At 44.7% G+C, this 22,076-nt stretch overlaps 7 protein-coding genes across 7 annotated transcripts; all 7 read right to left on the bottom strand.

Annotated features, from left to right (window-relative positions):
- Window positions 1–539: 539 nt before the first annotated feature.
- On the bottom strand, window positions 540–1,231 carry LOC117892643. The gene is made up of 3 exons (XM_034798997.1): window positions 1,165–1,231; window positions 777–1,112; window positions 540–701 (listed from the first exon to the last, which is right to left on the bottom strand). The coding sequence occupies exons 1-3, from the start codon at window positions 1,225–1,227 to the stop codon at window positions 540–542; spliced, it is 561 nt and encodes a 186-aa protein (XP_034654888.1). The 5' UTR covers window positions 1,228–1,231.
- A 224-nt stretch (window positions 1,232–1,455) lies between these two features.
- Window positions 1,456–2,099, bottom strand: LOC117892641. The gene is made up of 3 exons (XM_034798996.1): window positions 2,037–2,099; window positions 1,657–1,977; window positions 1,456–1,602 (listed from the first exon to the last, which is right to left on the bottom strand). The coding sequence occupies exons 1-3, from the start codon at window positions 2,097–2,099 to the stop codon at window positions 1,456–1,458; spliced, it is 531 nt and encodes a 176-aa protein (XP_034654887.1).
- An 11,103-nt stretch (window positions 2,100–13,202) lies between these two features.
- LOC117890859 (ADP-ribose glycohydrolase OARD1-like) lies at window positions 13,203–13,662 on the bottom strand (the record flags this gene model as incomplete). The annotated part of the gene is made up of 2 exons (XM_034795946.1): window positions 13,203–13,395; window positions 13,459–13,662. Coding segments are annotated over 2 exons (360 nt in total), but the record flags the coding sequence as incomplete, so codon positions are not given.
- Window positions 13,663–14,536: 874 nt separating this feature from the next.
- Window positions 14,537–15,259, bottom strand: LOC117891107. The gene is made up of 3 exons (XM_034796297.1): window positions 15,149–15,259; window positions 14,767–15,084; window positions 14,537–14,716 (listed from the first exon to the last, which is right to left on the bottom strand). Exons 1-3 carry the CDS (start codon window positions 15,230–15,232, stop codon window positions 14,537–14,539), a joined length of 582 nt encoding a protein of 193 aa, XP_034652188.1. The 5' UTR covers window positions 15,233–15,259.
- Window positions 15,260–15,649: 390 nt separating this feature from the next.
- On the bottom strand, window positions 15,650–16,407 carry LOC117890297 (endocuticle structural glycoprotein SgAbd-3). Its single transcript, XM_034795065.1, has 2 exons — window positions 16,160–16,407; window positions 15,650–16,097 (listed from the first exon to the last, which is right to left on the bottom strand). The coding sequence occupies exons 1-2, from the start codon at window positions 16,315–16,317 to the stop codon at window positions 15,860–15,862; spliced, it is 396 nt and encodes a 131-aa protein (XP_034650956.1). The 5' UTR covers window positions 16,318–16,407; the 3' UTR covers window positions 15,650–15,859.
- Window positions 16,408–17,553: 1,146 nt separating this feature from the next.
- Window positions 17,554–18,122, bottom strand: LOC117890394 (endocuticle structural glycoprotein SgAbd-3). The gene is made up of 2 exons (XM_034795199.1): window positions 17,965–18,122; window positions 17,554–17,903 (listed from the first exon to the last, which is right to left on the bottom strand). Exons 1-2 carry the CDS (start codon window positions 18,078–18,080, stop codon window positions 17,636–17,638), a joined length of 384 nt encoding a protein of 127 aa, XP_034651090.1. The 5' UTR covers window positions 18,081–18,122; the 3' UTR covers window positions 17,554–17,635.
- An 878-nt stretch (window positions 18,123–19,000) lies between these two features.
- LOC117891136 (endocuticle structural glycoprotein ABD-4) lies at window positions 19,001–21,597 on the bottom strand. The gene is made up of 3 exons (XM_034796344.1): window positions 21,470–21,597; window positions 20,370–20,497; window positions 19,001–19,746 (listed from the first exon to the last, which is right to left on the bottom strand). Exons 1-3 carry the CDS (start codon window positions 21,476–21,478, stop codon window positions 19,479–19,481), a joined length of 405 nt encoding a protein of 134 aa, XP_034652235.1. The 5' UTR covers window positions 21,479–21,597; the 3' UTR covers window positions 19,001–19,478.
- Between the last annotated feature and the right edge of the window lie 479 nt (window positions 21,598–22,076).

Here is a 22,076-nt window from a genome sequence, read left to right as displayed (position 1 = left end):
GAACGATCCAAAACGGGGCACACAGCGGTAAATGTCAAATGATTTGCACCCTTACATTCTTAGCATTTGGCGTGATCTGCTGAGGCTGCTGCTGCTGCTGCTGCCGTTGTGCCTGTTCTTACGAACAACATTTGACATTTGGGTTTTGGCTGTGGGCTCTCTGTGTGTGAGTGTCATCCGCTGAGCCAGCGACTGGTTTACAGAACCCCGATGCTGGCCATAAATTTCCAGGCTGTTGGTTGTGAAATCTCTTGTCAATGGCTGCGAATCTTGAGCTTGAATCGTAAATAATGCTCCAGTAACGTAGTGCAATGACAGTTTCGTTTCGTCTACAGAACTTGACATAAAGATCACGTACGCTGTAGACGACAAGAATCAAATTAATTCTTAAGCTCGCACCAAATTGCTTTCGTTTATTTCTTTTCATTTTCTCAGCTTCTTCTGGCGCTTCGTTTGCCCGAAAATATTTGTTCTTTTTCATTCTTCTGCTGCTTTCAATTTAGATATATGTACATATTTTAAATTTTAAAATTATATTATTAGCCCCTCTTTTTGGCCGGATCGTATAGCACGCCTTGGAGACTCGCATTTACCAAGTAAGCGACGGGTGTTAGGAAATTGATTTCGATTTTAAAATCGGTTTCTGGCAAAAAGGCTGGCAAATGTTCCGCAACGCTTATATTTGTGTACGAGTAGAGGCCCTAGAGAGAACAAAATTGGAAGTGGGATTCGTGGGAAAACGAACCGGGAATCTGGAATCAGGAATCTTTGCTCACCTTTGGACGGGGGCACTTCAGCTGCAGGCTCGCCTTACTGCCGAGCGCCCTCACGATAACTGAAATGAACTTGTGGCCATACAAGCCCTTGGAAAACTGACACACATCTACATTCAAATCGATCATCTTATGGTACTCCTTGAACGGAGGTCGAGGCAAAAACAATTTAAACGTGGCATTCAGCTGAGAGACACCGTGAAGATAATCAAACTCGGAGCTAACAATTGACTTGTCGTTGTCCAGGATGAAACATTTGTGCCTGCCCACGTGGTCAGGGTTCGGTGCGCAATTGAAGCTTTTCCACAGCAGACTCAGGCGCTTATTGGAAGGCGAAATCTGTAACAGAATTGATTCACTTTCTTTCTACATTCTTTTCTTGGCTATGTACCTTCCCTGTGTGCCCATGGTCGGGTAGAAATATGATCACGAAGAGCCAGTAAAATGTGTCCATTGGGGAGCTGCGAACAATTAGAACTGTCTGGCTGACTGACTGAAGAGCCCAATCAATGTTTATAGATTGAAACAGTTGCGGTTAGTTGTTTCGATAATTACACCCCAGTAATTGGTATTTAGCGTGATTGATTTTTAAGTGGAATGACGAAACACGAGTCCCCAAAAACATGCTGAATCCAATTGAGTTGCCTGCTAAACTTGACAGAATTTTATTGTGCGGATTGTTTTAATTTGATGAAATATCTCCTCTTAGAGTAATATTAAAGTACGATTTCTTCAGATGGAACAATTCGACCTGCACCTCAATACTGCTTTCGGGAAAAAACGAGGGATAAACTTCCTCCATACTTATATTGCGGTAGTAAATGAAGCCCTGAAAACGTGGAAAAATGTCTCTGAGTTGTCGGTTGCTATATGATTGAAGTACCTGTTTTATGGGACATTTTCGCGGCTGGTTACTGGTTCTGACAACGGCGTTATAGAGCCTAGACACCATGGTCTTTCCTCTTGCCACATCCGATATTACGCGGCAGCCATTGAAGGTGAAGTCAAAGAGCTTCCGGAACTGTTCTGAAGGCTTGGACCGGGTGGAGATTTTTACATACGTCCTAATTGATGGTAGTGACTTCAGCAAATTGACTTCTACATTCAAGACAGATTGCCTTGACCCTGCAATCTGGCATTTCAGGTTTTCAGCAAATGGCGCACATATTCGGCATTCGAAACAGTCCCATCTCAGAAATCTGTGCTGTAGGAATGGTTATATTAAAGTTAGTTAGATACCGATCATGGGTACAACATGCGTACCTTGGTCTCGCCGCCTGTGATGGTTAGGATTGGTACCGCTAAGATTAGCCATGGGTAGAACATCTCTCTCGATCAGTCGTGCTCCAACTAAGGCTGGCTGGCGCTAACCTTTAGGAGTAATAGAAATCCACAGCAAAATCTGTGTTCAAGTAATTGTTCAACAATTAAAGCGATCCATTCCGCGTAACAGCTCTATTCAAATTAAAATACTCGTGCCGAGCAAAAATGGCTCTATAAATGGCTCTCTATTCGAGGCACCAGTAGCCTCGTATGCAGTTGGAGGCTGCTGATGGAAAAAACCCCTCGATAATATTGACGCGCTCTTTCAATTTCCGCTCGGGCTTAGTAAACCGCACCTCCTGCTGTAATTTATAGCTGTATAAGTTTTAATAATAATATGAAAATGGCAGATCTGGCTAATACTTATGTGCATTGGATGTCTGGCAGCCAATGTGGCGACGGAAAAGTGTGATTTACAATTATTTTCAGAAGATGAGAAAAGAAATGATTTGGTTTCATAATATCATAAGCAGCAAGCAGACGGTGTCAAGGTCTATTACTTATTTAATAAATATAATTCCCTGAAAAGAAAGTTTAAACGAGAAGGGACGTGTGAGACGCTTCTTACGCGTCACAACTTTTATACCCGGCACTCAGTACTACATCTGCAACTTAGCGGTTATTTGTCAAATTTTAAATTTTTTCTTCATCTGTCATCTACATCAACAACACTATTCACGCCAACACGCTCCTTTAGCTCGCCACCCTCCCCTAGAAACACACACTGCAGAGTCAGGGCAGAGTCGCGGCAGAGGCAGCGGCAGAGACGTGTCAGGGGCAGAGGCCAATAAACTGAAGTATCTTTTGGGGGCTGCTTTTGTTCTCAAAAGTATAGCATACTTTCAGGCTGAAAAGTTCCCAATTACAAAATAGCGTAGGACAGCCATATCCTGCAGTCCTTGTGGTCCTTGATGGACTCAAGCGATACAGGAGACTCGTACCTTCACCAGGAGGCATGCCATGTCCTGATCCGACAGTAAACAGCCGAGTTATAGCGTTTAAGGGGATTATATAGAAAAACAATATTCAAATGGCATTATCCTTAATGTCCTAGCACCCGAAGTGATCCGGGACATTTTCCCGATCCCGAGGAGGCGTGACATGTCCTTTTTCGACAGGAAACAGCTGAGCTATAGCCTTGTAGAGATTAAAAAGAAAAAACAACGTGAAAATGGCATTATCCTTAATGTCCTGGACCCGAACTGGTCGCAAAGGATCCAGGACATTGTGACGATCACGAGGGGCGTGGCACATCCTGGACGGACTACAAATAAAGGAGAAAACAACAAAACAAATCTCTCCTGTTATTTTTGTCAAATTTTGACAGTCACCTCTTTGCACAGTGGCGCCCACGCGATGAAGACGGTCATTTCTGGAACTAAAATAACGTAGTTCGAGAATTGGCCGATATGTGTTGGGCCGAAAACAGGAAAATTTTCAGACCAAGTACCAGGCGAACAGAAGTCAGCAGAAGGAAACTTGTGTGAAAAAACATGGAAACCAGTTGCCTTCTGCTGACTTCTGTTCGCCTGGTACTTTGTCTGAAAATTTTCCTGTTTCCTGTTTCCTGGCCGAAAACAGGAACATTTTCAGACAAAGTACCAGGCGAACAGAAGTCAGCAGAAGGAAACTTGTGTGAAAAAACATGGAAACCAGTTGCCTTCTGCTGACTTCTGTTCGCCTGGTACTTTGTCTGAAAATTTTCCTGTTTCCTGTTTCCTGGCCGAAAACAGGAACATTTTCAGACAAAGTACCAGGCGAACAGAAGTCAGCAGAAGGAAACTAGTGTGAAAAAAAACATGGAAACCAGTAACCTTCTGCTGACTTCTGTTCGCCTGGTACTTTGTCTGAAAAATTTTCCTGTGTCCTGTTTCCTGGCCGAAAACAGGAAAATTTTCAGACCAAGTACCAGGCGAACAGAAGTCAGCAGAAGGAAACTTGTGAAAAAAAAAACATGGAAACCAGTTGCCTTCTGCTGACTTCTGTTCGCCTGGTACTTTGTCTGAAAATTTTCCTGTTTCCTGTTTCCTGGCCGAAAACAGGAAAATTTTCAGACCAAGTACCAGGCGAACAGAAGTCAGCAGAAGGAAACTTGTGTGAAAAACATGGAAACCAGTTGCCTTCTGCTGACTTCTGTTCGCCTGGTACTTTGTCTGAAAATTTTCCTGTTTCCTGTTTCCTGGCCGAAAACAGGAACATTTTCAGACAAAGTACCAGGCGAACAGAAGTCAGCAGAAGGAAACTTGTGTGAAAAAACATGGAAACCAGTAACCTTCTGCTGACTTCTGTTCGCCTGGTACTTTGTCTGAAAATTTTCCTGTTTCCTGTTTCCTGGCCGAAAACAGGAACATTTTCAGACAAAGTACCAGGCGAACAGAAGTCAGCAGAAGGTAACGTGTGAAAAAACATGGAAACCAGTAACCTTCTGCTGACTTCTGTTCGCCTGGTACTTTGTCTGAAAATTTTCCTGTTTCCTGTTTCCTGGCCGAAAACAGGAAAATTTTCAGACCAAGTACCAGGCGAACAGAAGTCAGCAGAAGGAAACTTGTGTGAAAAAACATGGAAACCAGTTGCCTTCTGCTGACTTCTGTTCGCCTGGTACTTTGTCTGAAAATTTTCCTGTTTCCTGTTTCCTGGCCGAAAACAGGAACATTTTCAGACAAAGTACCAGGCGAACAGAAGTCAGCAGAAGGAAACTTGTGTGAAAAACATGGAAACCAGTTGCCTTCTGCTGACTTCTGTTCGCCTGGTACTTTGTCTGAAAATTTTCCTGTTTCCTGTTTCCTGGCCGAAAACAGGAAAATTTTCAGACCAAGTACCAGGCGAACAGAAGTCAGCAGAAGGAAATTTTTGTGTGAAAAACATGGAAACCAGTTGCCTTCTGCTGACTTCTGTTCGCCTGGTACTTTGTCTGAAAATTTTCCTGTTTCCTGTTTCCTGGCCGAAAACAGGAAAATTTTCAGACCAAAGTACCAGGCGAACAGAAGTCAGCAGAAGGAAACTTGTGTGAAAAAACATGGAAACCAGTTGCCTTCTGCTGACTTCTGTTCGCCTGGTACTTTGTCTGAAAATTTTCCTGTTTCCTGTTTCCTGGCCGAAAACAGGAACATTTTCAGACAAAGTACCAGGCGAACAGAAGTCAGCAGAAGGAAACTTGTGTGAAAAAACATGGAAACCAGTAACCTTCTGCTGACTTCTGTTCGCCTGGTACTTTGTCTGAAAATTTTCCTGTTTCCTGTTTCCTGGCCGAAAACAGGAACATTTTCAGACAAAGTACCAGGCGAACAGAAGTCAGCAGAAGGAAACTTGTGTGAAAAAAAACATGGAAACCAGTTGCCTTCTGCTGACTTCTGTTCGCCTGGTACTTTGTCTGAAAAATTTTCCTGTTTCCTGTTTCCTGGCCGAAAACAGGAACATTTTCAGACAAAGTACCAGGCGAACAGAAGTCAGCAGAAGGAAACTTGTGTGAAAAAACATGGAAACCAGTTGCCTTCTGCTGACTTCTGTTCGCCTGGTACTTTCTCTGAAAATTTTCCTGTTTCCTGTTTCCTGGCCGAAAACAGGAACATTTTCAGACAAAGTACCAGGCGAACAGAAGTCAGCAGAAGGAAACTTGTGTGAAAAAACATGGAAACCAGTAACCTTCTGCTGACTTCTGTTCGCCTGGAACTTTGTCTGAAAATGTTCCTGTTTCCTGTTTCCTGGCCGAAAACAGGAAAAATTTTCAGACCAAAGTACCAGGCGAACAGAAGTCAGCAGAAGGAAACTTGTGTGAAAAAACATGGAAACCAGTTGCCTTCTGCTGACTTCTGTTCGCCTGGTACTTTGTCTGAAAAATTTTCCTGTTTCCTGTTTCCTGGCCGAAAACAGGAAAATTTTCAGACAAAGTACCAGGCGAACAGAAGTCAGCAGAAGGAAACTTGTGAAAAAAACATGTTGCCTTCAGTTGCCTTCTGCTGACTTCTGTTCGCCTGGTACTTTGTCTGAAAATTTTCCTGTTTCCTGTTTCCTGGCCGAAAACAGGAACATTTTCAGACAAAGTACCAGGCGAACAGAAGTCAGCAGAAGGAAACTTGTGTGAAAAACATGGAAACCAGTAACCTTCTGCTGACTTCTGTTCGCCTGGTACTTTGTCTGAAAATTTTCCTGTTTCCTGTTTCCTGGCCGAAAACAGGAACATTTTCAGACAAAGTACCAGGCGAACAGGAAAGTCAGCAGAAGAAACAGAAGTGAAAAAACATGGAAAACCAGTAACCTTCTGCTGACTTCTGTTCGCCTGGTACTTTGTCTGAAAATTTTTCCTGTTTCCTGTTTCCTGGCCGAAAACAGGAAAATTTTCAGACCAAGTACCAGGCGAACAGAAGTCAGCAGAAGGAAACTTGTGTGAAAAACATGGAAACCAGTTGCCTTCTGCTGACTTCTGTTCGCCTGGTACTTTGTCTGAAAATTTTCCTGTTTCCTGTTTCCTGGCCGAAAACAGGAAAATTTTCAGACCAAAGTACCAGGCGAACAGAAGTCAGCAGAAGGAAACTTGTGAAAAAACATGGAAACCAGTTGCCTTCTGCTGACTTCTGTTCGCCTGGTACTTTGTCTGAAAATTTTCCTGTTTCCTGTTTCCTGGCCGAAAACAGGAAAATTTTCAGACCAAAGTACCAGGCGAACAGAAGTCAGCAGAAGGAAACTTGTGTGAAAAAACATGGAAACCAGTAACCTTCTGCTGAACTTCTGTTCGCCTGGTACTTTGTCTGAAAAATTTTCCTGTTTCCTGTTTCCTGGCCGAAAACAGGAACATTTTCAGACAAAGTTCAGAAGGAAACTTGTGTGAAAAAACATGGAAACCAGTAACCTTCTGCTGACTTCTGTTCGCCTGGTACTTTGTCTGAAAATTTTCCTGTTTCCTGTTTCCTGGCCGAAAACAGGAACATTTTCAGACAAAGTACCAGGCGAACAGAAGTCAGCAGAAGGAAACTTGTGTGTGAAAAACATGGAAACCAGTAACCTTCTGCTGACTTCTGTTCGCCTGGTACTTTGTCTGAAAATTTTCCTGTTTCCTGTTTCCTGGCCGAAAACAGGAAAATTTTCAGACAAAGTACCAGGCGAACAGAAGTCAGCAGAAGGAAAAGTAACCTTCTTGTGTGAAAAAACATGGAAACCAGTTGCCTTCTGCTGACTTCTGTTCGCCTGGTACTTTGTCTGAAAATTTTCCTGTTTCCTGTTTCCTGGCCGAAAACAGGAACATTTTCAGACAAAGTACCAGGCGAACAGAAGGCGAAACAGAAGTCAGCAGAAGGAAACTGTTGTGGTACTTTGTCTGAAAAACATGGAAACCAGTTGCCTTCTGCTGACTTCTGTTCGCCTGGTACTTTGTCTGAAAAAAAATTTTCCTGTTTCCTGTTTCCTGGCCGAAAACAGGAACATTTTCAGACAAAGTACCAGGCGAACAGAAGTCAGCAGAAGGAAACAGAAGGTGTGAAAAACATGGAAACCAGTAACCTTCTGCTGACTTCTGTTCGCCTGGTACTTTGTCTGAAAATTTTCCTGTTTCCTGTTTCCTGGCCGAAAACAGGAACATTTTCAGACAAAGTACCAGGCGAACAGAAGTCAGCAGAAGGTAACGTGTGAAAAAACATGGAAACCAGTTGCCTTCTGCTGACTTCTGTTCGCCTGGTACTTTGTCTGAAAATTTTCCTGTTTCCTGTTTCCTGGCCGAAAACAGGAACATTTTCAGACAAAGTACCAGGCGAACAGAAGTCAGCAGAAGGAAACTTGTGTGAAAAAACATGGAAACCAGTTGCCTTCTGCTGACTTCTGTTCGCCTGGTACTTTGTCTGAAAATTTTCCTGTTCCGCCTGGCCGAAAACAGGAACATTTTGTCTGAAAAATTTTGCTGACTTCTGTTTCCTGTTTCCTGGCCGAAAACAGGAACATTTTCAGAGGAATTTTTTCAGACAAAGTACCAGGCGAACAGAAGTCAGCAGAAGGAAACTTGTGTGAAAAAAAACATGGAAACCAGTAACCTTCTGCTGACTTCTGTTCGCCTGGTACTTTGTCTGAAAATTTTCCTGTTTCCTGTTTCCTGGCCGAAAACAGGAACATTTTCAGACAAAGTACCAGGCGAACAGAAGTCAGCAGAAGGAAACTTTGTGTGAAAAAACATGGAAACCAGTTGCCTTCTGCTGACTTCTGTTCGCCTGGTACTTTGTCTGAAAATTTTCCTGTTTCCTGTTTCCTGGCCGAAAACAGGAACATTTTCAGACAAAGTACCAGGCGAACAGAAGTCAGCAGAAGGAAACTTGTGTGAAAAAAAAACATGGAAACCAGTTGCCTTCTGCTGACTTCTGTTCGCCTGGTACTTTGTCTGAAAATTTTCCTGTTTCCTGTTTCCTGGCCGAAAACAGGAACATTTTCAGACAAAACCAGGCGAAGTACCAGGCGAACAGAAGTCAGCAGAAGGAAACTGTTTCCTGTTTCCTGGCCGAAAACAGGAAAAAACATGGAAAGGAAACTTGTGTGAAAAACCTTCTGCTGACTTCTGTTCGCCTGGTACTTTGTCTGAAAATTTTCCTGTTTCCTGTTTCCTGGCCGAAAACAGGAACATTTTCAGACAAAGTACCAGGCGAACAGAAGTCAGCAGAAGGAAACTTGTGTGAAAAAAACATGGAAACCAGTTGCCTTCTGCTGACTTCTGTTCGCCTGGTACTTTGTCTGAAAATTTTCCTGTTTCCTGTTTCCTGGCCGAAAACAGGAACATTTTCAGACAAAGTACCAGGCGAACAGAAGTCAGCAGAAGGAAACTTGTGTGAAAAACATGGAAACCAGTTGCCTTCTGCTGACTTCTGTTCGCCTGGTACTTTGTCTGAAAATTTTCCTGTTTCCTGTTTCCTGGCCGAAAACAGGAACATTTTCAGACAAAGTACCAGGCGAACAGAAGTCAGCAGAAGGAAACTTGTGTGAAAAAACATGGAAACCAGTTGCCTTCTGCTGACTTCTGTTCGCCTGGTACTTTGTCTGAAAATTTTCCTGTTTCCTGTTTCCTGGCCGAAAACAGGAACATTTTCAGACAAAGTACCAGGCGAACAGAAGTCAGCAGAAGGAAAACTTGTGTGCAAAAAACATGGAAACCAGTAACCTTCTGCTGACTTCTGTTCGCCTGGTACTTTGTCTGAAAATTTTCCTGTTTCCTGTTTCCTGGCCGAAAACAGGAAAATTTTCAGACAAAGTACCAGGCGAACAGAAGTCAGCAGAAGGAAACTTGTGTGAAAAACATGGAAACCAGTTGCCTTCTGCTGACTTCTGTTCGCCTGGTACTTTGTCTGAAAATTTTCCTGTTTCCTGTTTCCTGGCCGAAAACAGGAAAATTTTCAGACCAAAGTACCAGGCGAACAGAAGTCAGCAGAAGGAAACTTGTGTGAAAAAACATGGAAACCAGTTGCCTTCTGCTGACTTCTGTTCGCCTGGTACTTTGTCTGAAAATTTTCCTGTTTCCTGTTTCCTGGCCGAAAACAGGAACATTTTCAGACAAAGTACCAGGCGAACAGAAGTCAGCAGAAGGAAACGTGTGAAAAAAACATGGAAACCAGTAACCTTCTGCTGACTTCTGTTCGCCTGGTACTTTGTCTGAAAATTTTCCTGTTTCCTGTTTCCTGGCCGAAAACAGGAAAAATTTTCAGACAAAGTACCAGGCGAACAGAAGTCGCCAGCAGAAGGAAACAGGAAAATTTTCAGTGTACCAGGCGAACAAAAAAAAAAACATGGAAACCAGTTGCCTTCTGCTGACTTCTGTTCGCCTGGTACTTTGTCTGAAAATTTTCCTGTTTCCTGTTTCCTGGCCGAAAACAGGAACATTTTCAGACAAAGTACCAGGCGAACAGAAGTCAGCAGAAGGAAACTGAAACATTTTCCTGTTTCCGCCTGAAAAAACATGGAAAAACATGGAAAGTTGCCTTCTGCTGACTTCTGTTCGCCTGGTACTTTGTCTGAAAATTTTCCTGTTTCCTGTTTCCTTTCCTGGCCGAAAACAGGAAAATTTTCAGACCAAGTACCAGGCGAACAGAAGTCAGCAGAAGGAAACTTTGTGTGAAAAACATGGAAAACCAGTTGCCTTCTGCTGACTTCTGTTCGCCTGGTACTTTGTCTGAAAATTTTCCTGTTTCCTGTTTCCTGGCCGAAAACAGGAACATTTTCAGACAAAGTACCAGGCGAACAGAAGTCAGCAGAAGGAAACTTGTGTGAAAAAACATGGAAACCAGTAACCTTCTGCTGACTTCTGTTCGCCTGGAACTTTGTCTGAAAATTTTCCTGTTTCCTGTTTCCTGGCCGAAAATAGGAAAATTTTCAGACCAAGTACCAGGCGAACAGAAGTCAGCAGAAGGAAACTTGTGTGAAAAAACATGGAAACCAGTTGCCTTCTGCTGACTTCTGTTCGCCCCTGGTACTTTGTCTGAAAATTTTCCTGTTTCCTGTTTCCTGGCCGAAAACAGGAACATTTTCAGACAAAGTACCAGGCGAACAGAAGTCAGCAGAAGGAAACTTGTGTGAAAAACATGGAAACCAGTTGCCTTCTGCTGACTTCTGTTCGCCTGGTACTTTGTCTGAAAATTTTCCTGTTTCCTGTTTCCTGGCCGAAAACAGGAAAATTTTCAGACCAAAAGTACCAGGCGAACAGAAGTCAGCAGAAGGAAACTTGTGTGAAAAAAACATGGAAACCAGTTGCCTTCTGCTGACTTCTGTTCGCCTGGTACTTTGTCTGAAAATTTTCCTGTTTCCTGTTTCCTGGCCGAAAACAGGAACATTTTCAGACAAAGTACCAGGCGAACAGAAGTCAGCAGAAGGAAACTTGTGTGAAAAAAACATGGAAACCAGTAACCTTCTGCTGACTTCTGTTCGCCTGGAACTTTGTCTGAAAATTTTCCTGTTTCCTGTTTCCTGGCCGAAAACAGGAAAATTTTCAGACCAAGTACCAGGCGAACAGAAGTCAGCAGAAGGAAACTTGTGTGAAAAAAAACATGGAAACCAGTTGCCTTCTGCTGACTTCTGTTCGCCTGGTACTTTGTCTGAAAAATTTTCCTGTTTCCTGTTTCCTGGCCGAAAACAGGAACATTTTCAGACAAAGTACCAGGCGAACAGAAGTCAGCAGAAGGAAACTTGTGTGAAAAAAACATGGAAACCAGTTGCCTTCTGCTGACTTCTGTTCGCCTGGTACTTTGTCTGAAAATTTTCCTGTTTCCTGTTTCCTGGCCGAAAACAGGAACATTTTCAGACAAAGTACCAGGCGAACAGAAGTCAGCAGAAGGTAAAAAAAAAACATGGAAACCAGTTGCCTTCTGCTGACTTCTGTTCGCCTGGTACTTTGTCTGAAAATTTTCCTGTTTCCTGTTTCCTGGCCGAAAACAGGAACATTTTCAGACAAAGTACCAGGCGAACAGAAGTCAGCAGAAGGAAACTTGTGTGTGAAAAACATGGAAACCAGTTGCCTTCTGCTGACTTCTGTTCGCCTGGTACTTTGTCTGAAAATTTTCCTGTTTCCTGTTTCCTGGCCGAAAACAGGAACATTTTCAGACAAAGTACCAGGCGAACAGAAGTCAGCAGAAGGTAACGTGTGAAAAAACATGGAAACCAGTAACCTTCTGCTGACTTCTGTTCGCCTGGTACTTTGTCTGAAAATTTTCCTGTTTCCTGTTTCCTGGCCGAAAACAGGAAAATTTTCAGACCAAGTACCAGGCGAACAGAAGTCAGCAGAAGGAAACTTGTGTGAAAAAAACATGGAAACCAGTTGCCTTCTGCTGACTTCTGTTCGCCTGGTACTTTGTCTGAAAATTTTCCTGTTTCCTGTTTCCTGGCCGAAAACAGGAACATTTTCAGACAAAGTACCAGGCGAACAGAAGTCAGTAGAAGGAAACTTGTGTGAAAAAACATGGAAACCAGTTGCCTTCTGCTGACTTCTGTTCGCCTGGTACTTTGTCTGAAAATTTTCCTGTTTCCTGTTTCCTGGCCGAAAACAGGAACATTTTCAGACAAAGTACCAGGCGAACAGAAGTCAGCAGAAGGTAACGTGTGAAAAAACATGGAAACCAGTAACCTTCTGCTGACTTCTGTTCGCCTGGTACTTTGTCAGAAAATTTTCCTGTTTCCTGTTTCCTGGCCGAAAACAGGAAAATTTTCAGACCAAGTACCAGGCGAACAGAAGTCAGCAGAAGGAAACTTGTGTGAAAAACATGGAAACCAGTTGCCTTCTGCTGACTTCTGTTCGCCTGGTACTTTGTCTGAAAATTTTCCTGTTTCCTGTTTCCTGGCCGAAAACAGGAACATTTTCAGACAAAGTACCAGGCGAACAGAAGTCAGCAGAAGGAAACTTGTGTGAAAAACATGGAAACCAGTTGCCTTCTGCTGACTTCTGTTCGCCTGGTACTTTGTCTGAAAATTTTCCTGTTTCCTGTTTCCTGGCCGAAAACAGGAACATTTTCAGACAAAGTACCAGGCGAACAGAAGTCAGCAGAAGGTAACTTGTGTGAAAAAACATGGAAACCAGTAACCTTCTGCTGACTTCTGTTCGCCTGGTACTTTGTCTGAAAATTTTCCTGTTTCCTGTTTCCTGGCCTGTTTTTCTGTTTTCGGCCATTTCAGTGGACAAATTTCAAAATTTCACAGTGGCGCCCCAACACAGATCGGCCAACTCTCGAACTACGATATTTTAGTTCCATAAATGGCCGTAATAATCACGGTGGCGCCACTGTGCGAACGCATTTTTAGTTTAAGAAATGGCCGTCGGGATCGTGGAAGCGCCACTGTGCTAACTACGTGATTGGTTCACTACAAGAAAGTGTTTGTTGTAAAACAATAACAAAAACATCTTTTGATGTACAAGTTTTTTTTTTACAACAAATTTTGAGAACAATCACAGAACAGTTTTGTTTTCTTCTTTTCTCCTATATTTGTGGTCCGATCAGAATGTGCCACACCTTTTCGTAATCAGGACAACTTCCCCGATCCTTTTCAATCTCACTCGCTTCAAGGACATCAAGAATTAAGGATTCAATTGCACATATTTCCCATTCCCATAATAAATACAATTGATGTTAGGTATATGTATGTATGTACAATATGTATACTTCTTTTATTTGATATCTTCGCCTAGAATTGATTCTTAATTGCTTGGTGGAGGCACAAAGTTGTAGACGACAATCTCCAGCTGCTCCTGCCCGAACACGTACTCCAGAACGCCGCTGACTTTGTCCCATTCCAAGCCATCAATACCGCAACCGATGCGCGGTATGGCCAGCTGCTTAACGATGTTCTTGCGCTGCGAAAAGGTTCGAAATGCATAAGCAAAGAATTGATCTAAAAGTTAGCGCAAGCCACTCACCATGTGTTCGCGCATCTGCTCCAGAGATGACTGCAGCGACTCGTATGTTGGTTTTCCCCAGCTTTCATTATCCTTGAGCACAGCCACATCACCGCTGGCCGCCTTCTGGGCACGCAGCTCATCGACCTTGCCGTAGACCTCCTTGAACTTCACAGCTATGCCTGCGCCCATGGCCAAGTCAGCGCCCACGCAATGGGCCAGCGAGTGCGAGACTTTGTGTACAGTATGTAAATGTATGTAAATTATTAAGAGAGACATGTTTATTAAGTGATAACATTGAAAAATTTTAAAAAAAGCGCGCATAGATCACCAGTAATCATTGTGCTATAATAATGATCCAATCGGATCCCAATTTGGTGATCTGATAGATATGGTCATTCCCTACGGAATGGCGTTTTTAGTTTTCTGTTATCTTCAAAATTGTAGATTTGGGAGGTTTTCGCCCTTTTGCGGGGGAGGAAGGGGGCGGGGCTCATTTTTGAAATACACTGGTTTCAGTGTGAGCATACAGCAGTCTGGTGCCAAAATTTGGTGGCTCTAGCTCTTATAGTCTCTGAGAACTAGCCGACAAACAAGACGGACAGACGGACGGACGGACAGACGGACAGACAGACATGGCTCAATCGACTCGGCTATTGATGCTGATCAAGAATATATATACTTTATCGGGTCGGAAACGTTTCCTTCTGTGCGTTACATACAACCGTTATCCGCACAAATACAATATACCCTATTTACTCTTCGAGTACCGGGTATAAAAAAAGAGAGAGAGAGAGAGAGCTGTTAAAATTAAAATAGTGCGTTTCCATATACAATATTTGTTCAGTTTTGACAGAGCCGATGTTGTCTTATTTGTCCGATAGTCTTACTCCCCATCTACATTTATGTGCATTCCAACCACATGTCGGCATGGGGCGACACCTGTCGGCGCATCGGACAAACCATTTGAAAAGTTTTTCCGCTGACTTTTAATGGCGCCACTTCAAATATATTTAAATCGTTGGTTACAATGATAAGAAAATCTCCTTACAAGTCTCCAATTTAATTGATATTGAGCTGTAATTGCTGATTGTGAGCATTAAAGATATTTCTTTCTTCTGGCATTCTCCTTGGCCGTGTCAAAGAGGTGCCCCTGCAGCGTCACATTTAACACGACGGCCACCTTGGGTATGAAGAGGTCAAAGTTGGCCATGAATTCGGTCTCGGTTAACATGGGCGGAAGGTCGTTCACCGATATGTTCTTCGAGTAGTAGTTACCCTGGAAAGTGTGGCATTTAGTACAGAGACCACTGGGTTCTGAGATCTTACCTTTGGGAAGGGGCAGCGCATGACAACATTGCTGTTTCGGGCCAAAGTTCGAACCAAAAAGTCAATCAGCAGCTTCCGATTGCGATCTCGAATAGCCTTGCACACGTCGAAGGTGATGTCGAATATCTGGGTGAATACCTTCTTCGGGTTGGGCAGGGATACCCTGAGGTAGCCAGTCAATGTGGGAAGACTTTTCACAACATCGCCAGAGAACTCCATGGTCCTGTTCAGAGGTGGCAAAATCTTGCAATTGAGATTGGCAAAGTAGGTGGGATTCCCCACGCAATCCATTCTGCTCATCTCCACGAAGTAGGCGTTCTGCTTGGTACCATGGAATATTGGCGATTTTTAGACTAAAGTACAGATCCACAGAGGAACTTACTGTCAAAACGTTGGCCGCTGCTGCAGGCTGCTGTGGCTGCAGGAAGCTGGCCATAAAGGCGATAATCCAAAGCAATGGCCACATTTCGATGTCTCAATCGTTGATGATCAACTGATGCATTAGCCCCGACTCTGGTGAAATGAAATGCCCCATGCCACAGGCTAATGGCAGTTTAATTGTGCAAAGTGTAAAGCAATTAAATCATTACTCCCTTCCCCGATGTCTTGGCCATTGTTCGATATTCTGGTATGCCCCATTGAGTTGGCTCCGTATCACTGCGAATATCAAGTGTTTACCATATGCTGGCGAGTGCAAATAAATATCATCGCTACCCACAGCATCTACACCAGCGTTAACCGCAAGCGTGAAGGGCAAATTCGGTAATGGGTAAGGTTTGGTAATATTATAGGCCATTCGAGGCTGAGAAGCACTCGCACATGGCACCCGGCAATGGGACAAATAACTCTTCATATGTACACCACACACATATTATCTGTGTTGTCATTTTCATTATCGTTTCCAATATTTATTTCTCGACTCAGAGTGTGAGGTGGTTGTGTGTGTGTGTGTGTGTTTGCTTAAGACTAACTACGGAAGGTAAGATTTACACAAAACATTTCAATTTCGTATGGCATTCAGGCAGTGCATAATACTCAAAATCCAAATATTATACTGAAGTAGGACGGGACGGGCACTCGGCTGGCAGCAGCATTACTGCGGCGCCACGGGCAGATGATCGCCCTCGGGCTGGAACCCATTCTCGTCGGCCACGTAGCGCAGGGTGATGAGGTTGCCTTCCGGGTCGCTGTAGCTGTACGAGCCCGTCTGGACCAGGACCAGTTCCTCGTGCTCGTCGATCACCTGGCCATCGGATGTCTCCGTCTTGGGTATGATGATCTTCTTGAGGTAGCCAATGTTCTCCACGCGTATTCCATTCGATGTCTCGTAGCTGTATCGAAGGTTTCCTCTTAGTAATCGCATTCTAGAGTAGTTCAAAGCCCCTCCACTCACCTGCTGTTGAAGCTGCCATCGGCATTGTTCACATTATCCTGCTTCACAATGGTGGCAGCTGTTGTCGTTGTGGTGACGGCAGCACGCTGCTCCTGTGGCCGGGCCAGGACATAGCCGAGCAGCATGGCAGAGCAGGCGATGAAGATGAACTTGTACATTCTGAATGGCGGCGATTATCCTTGAGTGTTCCTTGAATGCGAGGGTGCGGGCGATATCCAGCAGATTGCGGTGGTGCGACTGTTGACTGCCACAGCCGCGCCGCCGCTTTTTATAGTCTGTCAGTACTCTGGGCTGGTCTGGTGCGGCTCTGTGGCTCTGCGGCTCTGCGGCTGCGCTGCTGGCGAGTGCTTGCCATTGCGATGGGCGCACTAGATAAGCGTTTCAGTTTTATTGCCAGCGATGAGTGAGTAAACATCAGATCACACCGCCACATCGCAGAGCAGAAGATGAAGATGAAGCGACGGTGTCAACAGGTGACAGTTGTCCATTCTCCCCCCCTACACCCCACAGGCAGCTACGTGATGGCTCTGAGCACTCGCATAATTCTTGGGCCAGAACGCAGCTTAGTTCCGTTGAGGCGGATGGCGATTCCGTTAAGGATTTGAGTTGAGGGAGAGCATATTTCGGGAATATTTCTACAAGTCATGCCCAATGAGGCAATCAGAACACTCTGCTGATTGCGCATGGCGGACACGTTTCAATTATGGAAATAATTTGCCCGAAAACCCGCCCGAGCCTCTAACGGTGAACGGTGAACGGTGGACACAAGACAAAGCTAGCCATAAAAAATGTAGAGTATTGTTGGCCATAAATCGAATTGATAAGGTTCGGAACACTCGCACATATGATGGCTATATGCTGCGAATATTAACCACAATTGTGTCATAGACTTTCTGCGCAATGGTCAATGAACTTGGCCAACATAAGCCAGGGAATTCTTTCACAGAAACACATCCGATTGGATCTGTTTTTGCTCGTTCCTTTAAGTGGAATTTGCTCATACGAAATGCTCTAAGAGTTAGCACTTGTCTGTTAATCCAACGAATGAAACCAGAAACGAGCAAATCACACTTTCGGTTTCGGTTTCTGTTTGGATTACATAATCCAAACGAAATTGATTCTGATCCAATCGAATCTGAAGTTCTGCGGCTTACTCTCCCTCCCTGAATCTGCGCTCGGACTTGGCCTTCAGGTGTTTGCCCGTCTGCTTATTTAACAATTTAGCTTTCAATTAGTAATTGTTTAGCAGCGCAGCAGCAAAATCGCAAACTAAGCCAAATTTCATACACATTTTGGCACACATGGAGCCAGTCGTAGGCAGGGGCTCAGCTGCAAGGGGGGAGCCACTTTCGATGGCCCTTTCCGACTACTTTCCGAGTGGAAGTTGAGTTGCTTTGATCATTGTATTGTTTAATTGTTCTCGGTTCTCAGTTCTTTTGGTTCTAATCACATTTGTGCTTTGTTTTTGGCGCATCCTCAGTGCTGCTTCTCTGGGGGCGTGTAGGGGTGCAGCTTGAGGTACTCCAGAGTCCTTAGAACGGACAGGGGCGTGGGCGGCGGGGTGGGCAGATGATCGCCCACCGCATGATATCCATTCTCGTCGGCGGTGTAGGACACCACATAGGTCTGGCCGTCGTCGGACACAAACGAGTACTTGCCATGGACCGCTTCGCCGTCGTGCTCGGCATTCACCGTCTTCAGGAGGCCGTCCTGTGTCGCCTTGGAGCCATCGGCGAGTTCATAGCTGGATGGCGAGAATGTGGCTGTTATTCCCTGCCGATACTCTCCCACGGGTCTGAACTTACTGATAGTGATATTTGCCGTTGTACTCCACATTTGATTCCTGGGAGATCAGGTCACCCGTGTCCGCGGCCCAAGCAGCAACCACAAACAGAGCAGCGCAGAGCAGCAGAGTCCTCATTGTTATGCGAAATATTCTTAAAACAGTCCAAGCAACGTCCAAGTCTCGACGGCGACTGTCAGTTCCAGTGGGTAAACAAAGACTCTTATATAGGCGATTGCGAGAGGAGAACATTCCTGTACCAAAATATTTAACATGAATTAAAATGTAGACAATAAATAATATTGAACTTGTTTCGTCTTTGGCCTTTCGAAAATGGGTGTGAAATTTGGTGCAGACAACTCCAACCCGATCCGGCGGCGCCTTCGGGCCGCTTCCACGTTGTTTTCCAAATAAATAAATAATAATAATGCCGTGTCGACTTCTATGGGAACTTGTCAGCAGCATCATCACTTGGATTCTGGTTATCGTTGGAACCAACGTGACAACATTTTTGCCCGACTGCCTGCCCTGCCGCCTGCCGCCTGCCTGTGCGGTGTCTATCCAATATTCAATTTGCATAAAATAAGTTGATCAACCCTCGCCTTGAAGTGCAAAAATAAAATAAAAACAAATGTTTTTTTGGGCCAGAGCTTATAAATTATATGGCAGATCAATCTAAGAACCCATCGCTTGGAATGTAAACTGCTATGCGTAGATGTGTCCTCAAGTGTGCAGCTTTTCCAACGAGTTTCTGCATTCATTAGCTGCTGTCATCGCAGGTATTCGCGATATTGCGAATACAGATTTATGGCAGCCAACAAAACACCCAAGAATGAGCTTCTTTTCTTCGAAAGAATCCTTGGTTCTTTATTTGCAGCTAAGCCTAACGAATATCTTTATAGGTCGTCTCGAGTGTTTACATAATTTGCGACGCGAGAACCCGTCGAGGGCTCTTCGCCTCCATCGACGTCATCGCTTATATTACGTGTAAATCTTCCTAAATTGTACAGACTATTTACACAAAGTTTGCTGTGGGGATATTCCTGTATTGTATATTGTTTCTTGTATGTTCTTTTTTTTGTTCTTTTTTTTACATTTTCTGTCATTTCATTGATAAATCGACGATATCACATGAGTCCGAAAATGGCAAAGTTCCGGCGACTAAAAGATCTGAAGAAATTCGTGTCAAAGTCAAAGTGAAAGTGGAAGAAAGCAAGCAAGAAAGCAGACAAAATGGAGTAGGGATAGTCTATGTATGGGGCGGGTGTGTGTGTACGCGTGGGAGTGTGTGTGTCATGTCCCTCAATTCCCTTTGAGTTTGGGTGTTCTTCAGTCAAATCCACTAACAACCTCCGGGGGAGGTCTCAGCCCTTGTGTGATTGTCTAGATAGTTGTGGGGGGGGAATAGCAGATTACGGGGTGTACGAGCATTGTATTGTAGTAACAGCAACAGAGCAGCATCACATCGACCGTAGAGTGTCGGGGTCAGAGTGTTGGCATGGGTCGGACTGGCGGGCATCATCCAGGGGAAGTGCCTTAACGGCGCTTGGCTGGCGGCAGACTCAGCAGATAGTCGAGAGCCTTCTGGATCGCTGGCGGAATTGGTGGGGGAGTGGGCAGATGGTCGCCCTGGGGCTGGAAGCCGTTCTCATCATCGGCCGAGTAGTTCAGTGTAATCAGATTTCCCTCCGGGGAGGTGTAGGAGACAGAGCCCCTGGCAATTATCACGTCACTGCTGTCCGGGGAGGTGGCCTTCTTCAGGGTGCCCGTCTCTTCGGCCTTGATTCCGTTGGCCGTCTCATAGCTGCAAGTGCACGACAAGATGGAAATAATCAAATGGCTTAGCCAGAATCACCTTCAAATGTTGGATTATTTCTTATAGCTAATATCAGAAATTTCAAGTTATGGTTGGTATTTGATTGAGTCACCCTAACTGGCGCCACACATGCTATCCACACACACACACACACACTCATTCCAAATGGAATTTTTTCATTTCGCTTAACATTTAACATTTTCAGATGCGACACCCGAGATGGAGCGTTGAAATTGTTCAAGAATTCAAATTTAATGTGCTATTACGGATGCTTATCGCTCGTTAATGAGTGGATCTAGGGGGAGAGTGCTAGTCTACCGATTAAAATGGAAAGTTTATTGTATGATTCTCCTGTTTAAAAGATTCTTTCGACCGCTCCGAGTGTAAGCAGTGCAGCCAAAGAAATTAAAGACCCCGAAAGTATGCAATGAATTTCGAATAAACATCAGATTTCATACACGGCAGCTTTTGTTAGAGCTCCTCTCAACTCATCTGTTTAGGCGCGAAGTTCAAAAGTGTAACTAATTCAGCAGATTGAATTCTACAATTTGTGGGCCAACAAGCTAAAGAAGTTCCCGCTTATGTAGGATTTCCAGAAGCAAATTACTTACGCATAATTGTAGGAGCCATCTGGTTCGATGTTGGACTCCTGGCTGATGATCGCAATGGGCTCCTCCGCCCGCTGCGGAGCCGCCTCGATCAGGCACATCAGCGCCATGGCGACCAGGCACAAAGCGAACTGCAAAGGGAAGACAGCCAGAGAGGCATTGAGATTAGTTAGTAAACATCTTGAAATCGTGCTCCGATGATGTTATGCAAGGCCCCAACCCCCCGCCACTTGTTTACCTGTGAGCCGAGATTTATTGCCTTAGCGCTTTTATTTGCTGTTCTCACATACTATGTTTTAGACACCACTAGAGGTCGGCAAATAGATGCCAATTAAGTATTTTCCACATTTCCACACACACACACACACCTACACACACTCGTACACACGACGTATTCCCAATTAACTTGTGCACAAAAGTGCATGGAAAATTGTGGGGCGTGGTCGGTCGTCCGTCCGTCCCATCTCTGTCGCCAGCCAGCAGCATCGTCACCTTCTCGGTCTGGGTTTCTTTTGAAACCTACAATGTAGGTTCACCCCAGATCGAGTCTTGGGCAATTGGTGTCGGTGGCTGCCCCCAAAAAGCACTTTGAATGGATCTTGGTTTGGGGTTTCGGTTCCATTTTCGTGCCTGAACTTTTCAGCTTAATGTGCAGGCCAGATGGACAGCTGCCAGGTGTTGGCTTGACCTTTGAATTGCATGCAGGCCGGCCCGCATGCTCTGTTCATGTTGAGAGCCATTTCGAGCACACGTCTTGGCTGCATCCGTTAATTGCCTTTGCCTTTTAGGCGCTCTAAATGGCAAACTGTTGCCGCAACCGTAGCCTACCGTTCCCTCTGTGCCCTGGACTCCCACACCTGGGGATCGTTTTAATTGCGGAAGTTTTGCCGAAGGTCCCTGAGGGGTCTTGAGTTATATTTTAGCTGCGAGCAGTTTAAAGATTGATTTATGCTGTCTGCCCTTTGACTACCCAAAGGTGTGTACAGGGAGTAGGTGCGTCTGAGACTTAATTAAAGGAGGATCCTTTTCTTTGCACCTTTCTTCCGCCTGCTCTTCTCTTGTTTCAGCCAATCCTTTCCCCCAAAGTTCTGCGATTCACTTACATTTTTCATGTTGTTTGGTTCGACACACACACAGAATTGTAATCCAAATTCAGAATTATCCTTTTGTCGGGGGCCTAGCACTGGGAGTTGTTAATTGAACAAACGTTTTCTATTTAATGATGCCCAATGCCGGGCAGGTGAGTCTATTTATACGCAAAAGCACGGAGCGGCGGGCGCCGGCAAGCAGTGCAGTTGGCAGAGCATCGCACCAACACACAGACAGAGGCTAGCATCTGCGACACGAGTACGAAACCGAAACCGAAACCAAAACCAATAGAGTGCGCGGGCGGTGGGCGGAGGGTGGGTGACGGTACGTGGAGGCAAAAAAGAGAGAAGAAAAACTAAACTAAAGATTCAACGCCTAAGTCGCCGACGGCGACGGCGCAGAGCTCGGAAAGAGCAGCAGAGGCAGAGAGTCTGTCCACAGGCATCCGGGCATGGGCATGCAGCCGGTCGGGCATGGGCACGCTGGCGGCAGAGGCGACTCTCAGCTGTTCTGGGCAAGCAGTTCAGAATCAGCTCTGTGCTAAGTTTAATTTATGCAATTGTTTCAGGTTTTTGCAGACAGACTGCACATTTAAATAGATTGCCGGTAATGGTAATTGCA

Source organism: Drosophila subobscura, chromosome E, assembly GCF_008121235.1.
Source record: "Drosophila subobscura isolate 14011-0131.10 chromosome E, UCBerk_Dsub_1.0, whole genome shotgun sequence".
NCBI lineage: Eukaryota > Metazoa > Arthropoda > Insecta > Diptera > Drosophilidae > Drosophila > Drosophila subobscura.
The sequence above is the reverse complement of the archived record's forward strand: the minus strand, read 5'-3'. Positions and strand labels throughout refer to the sequence as shown.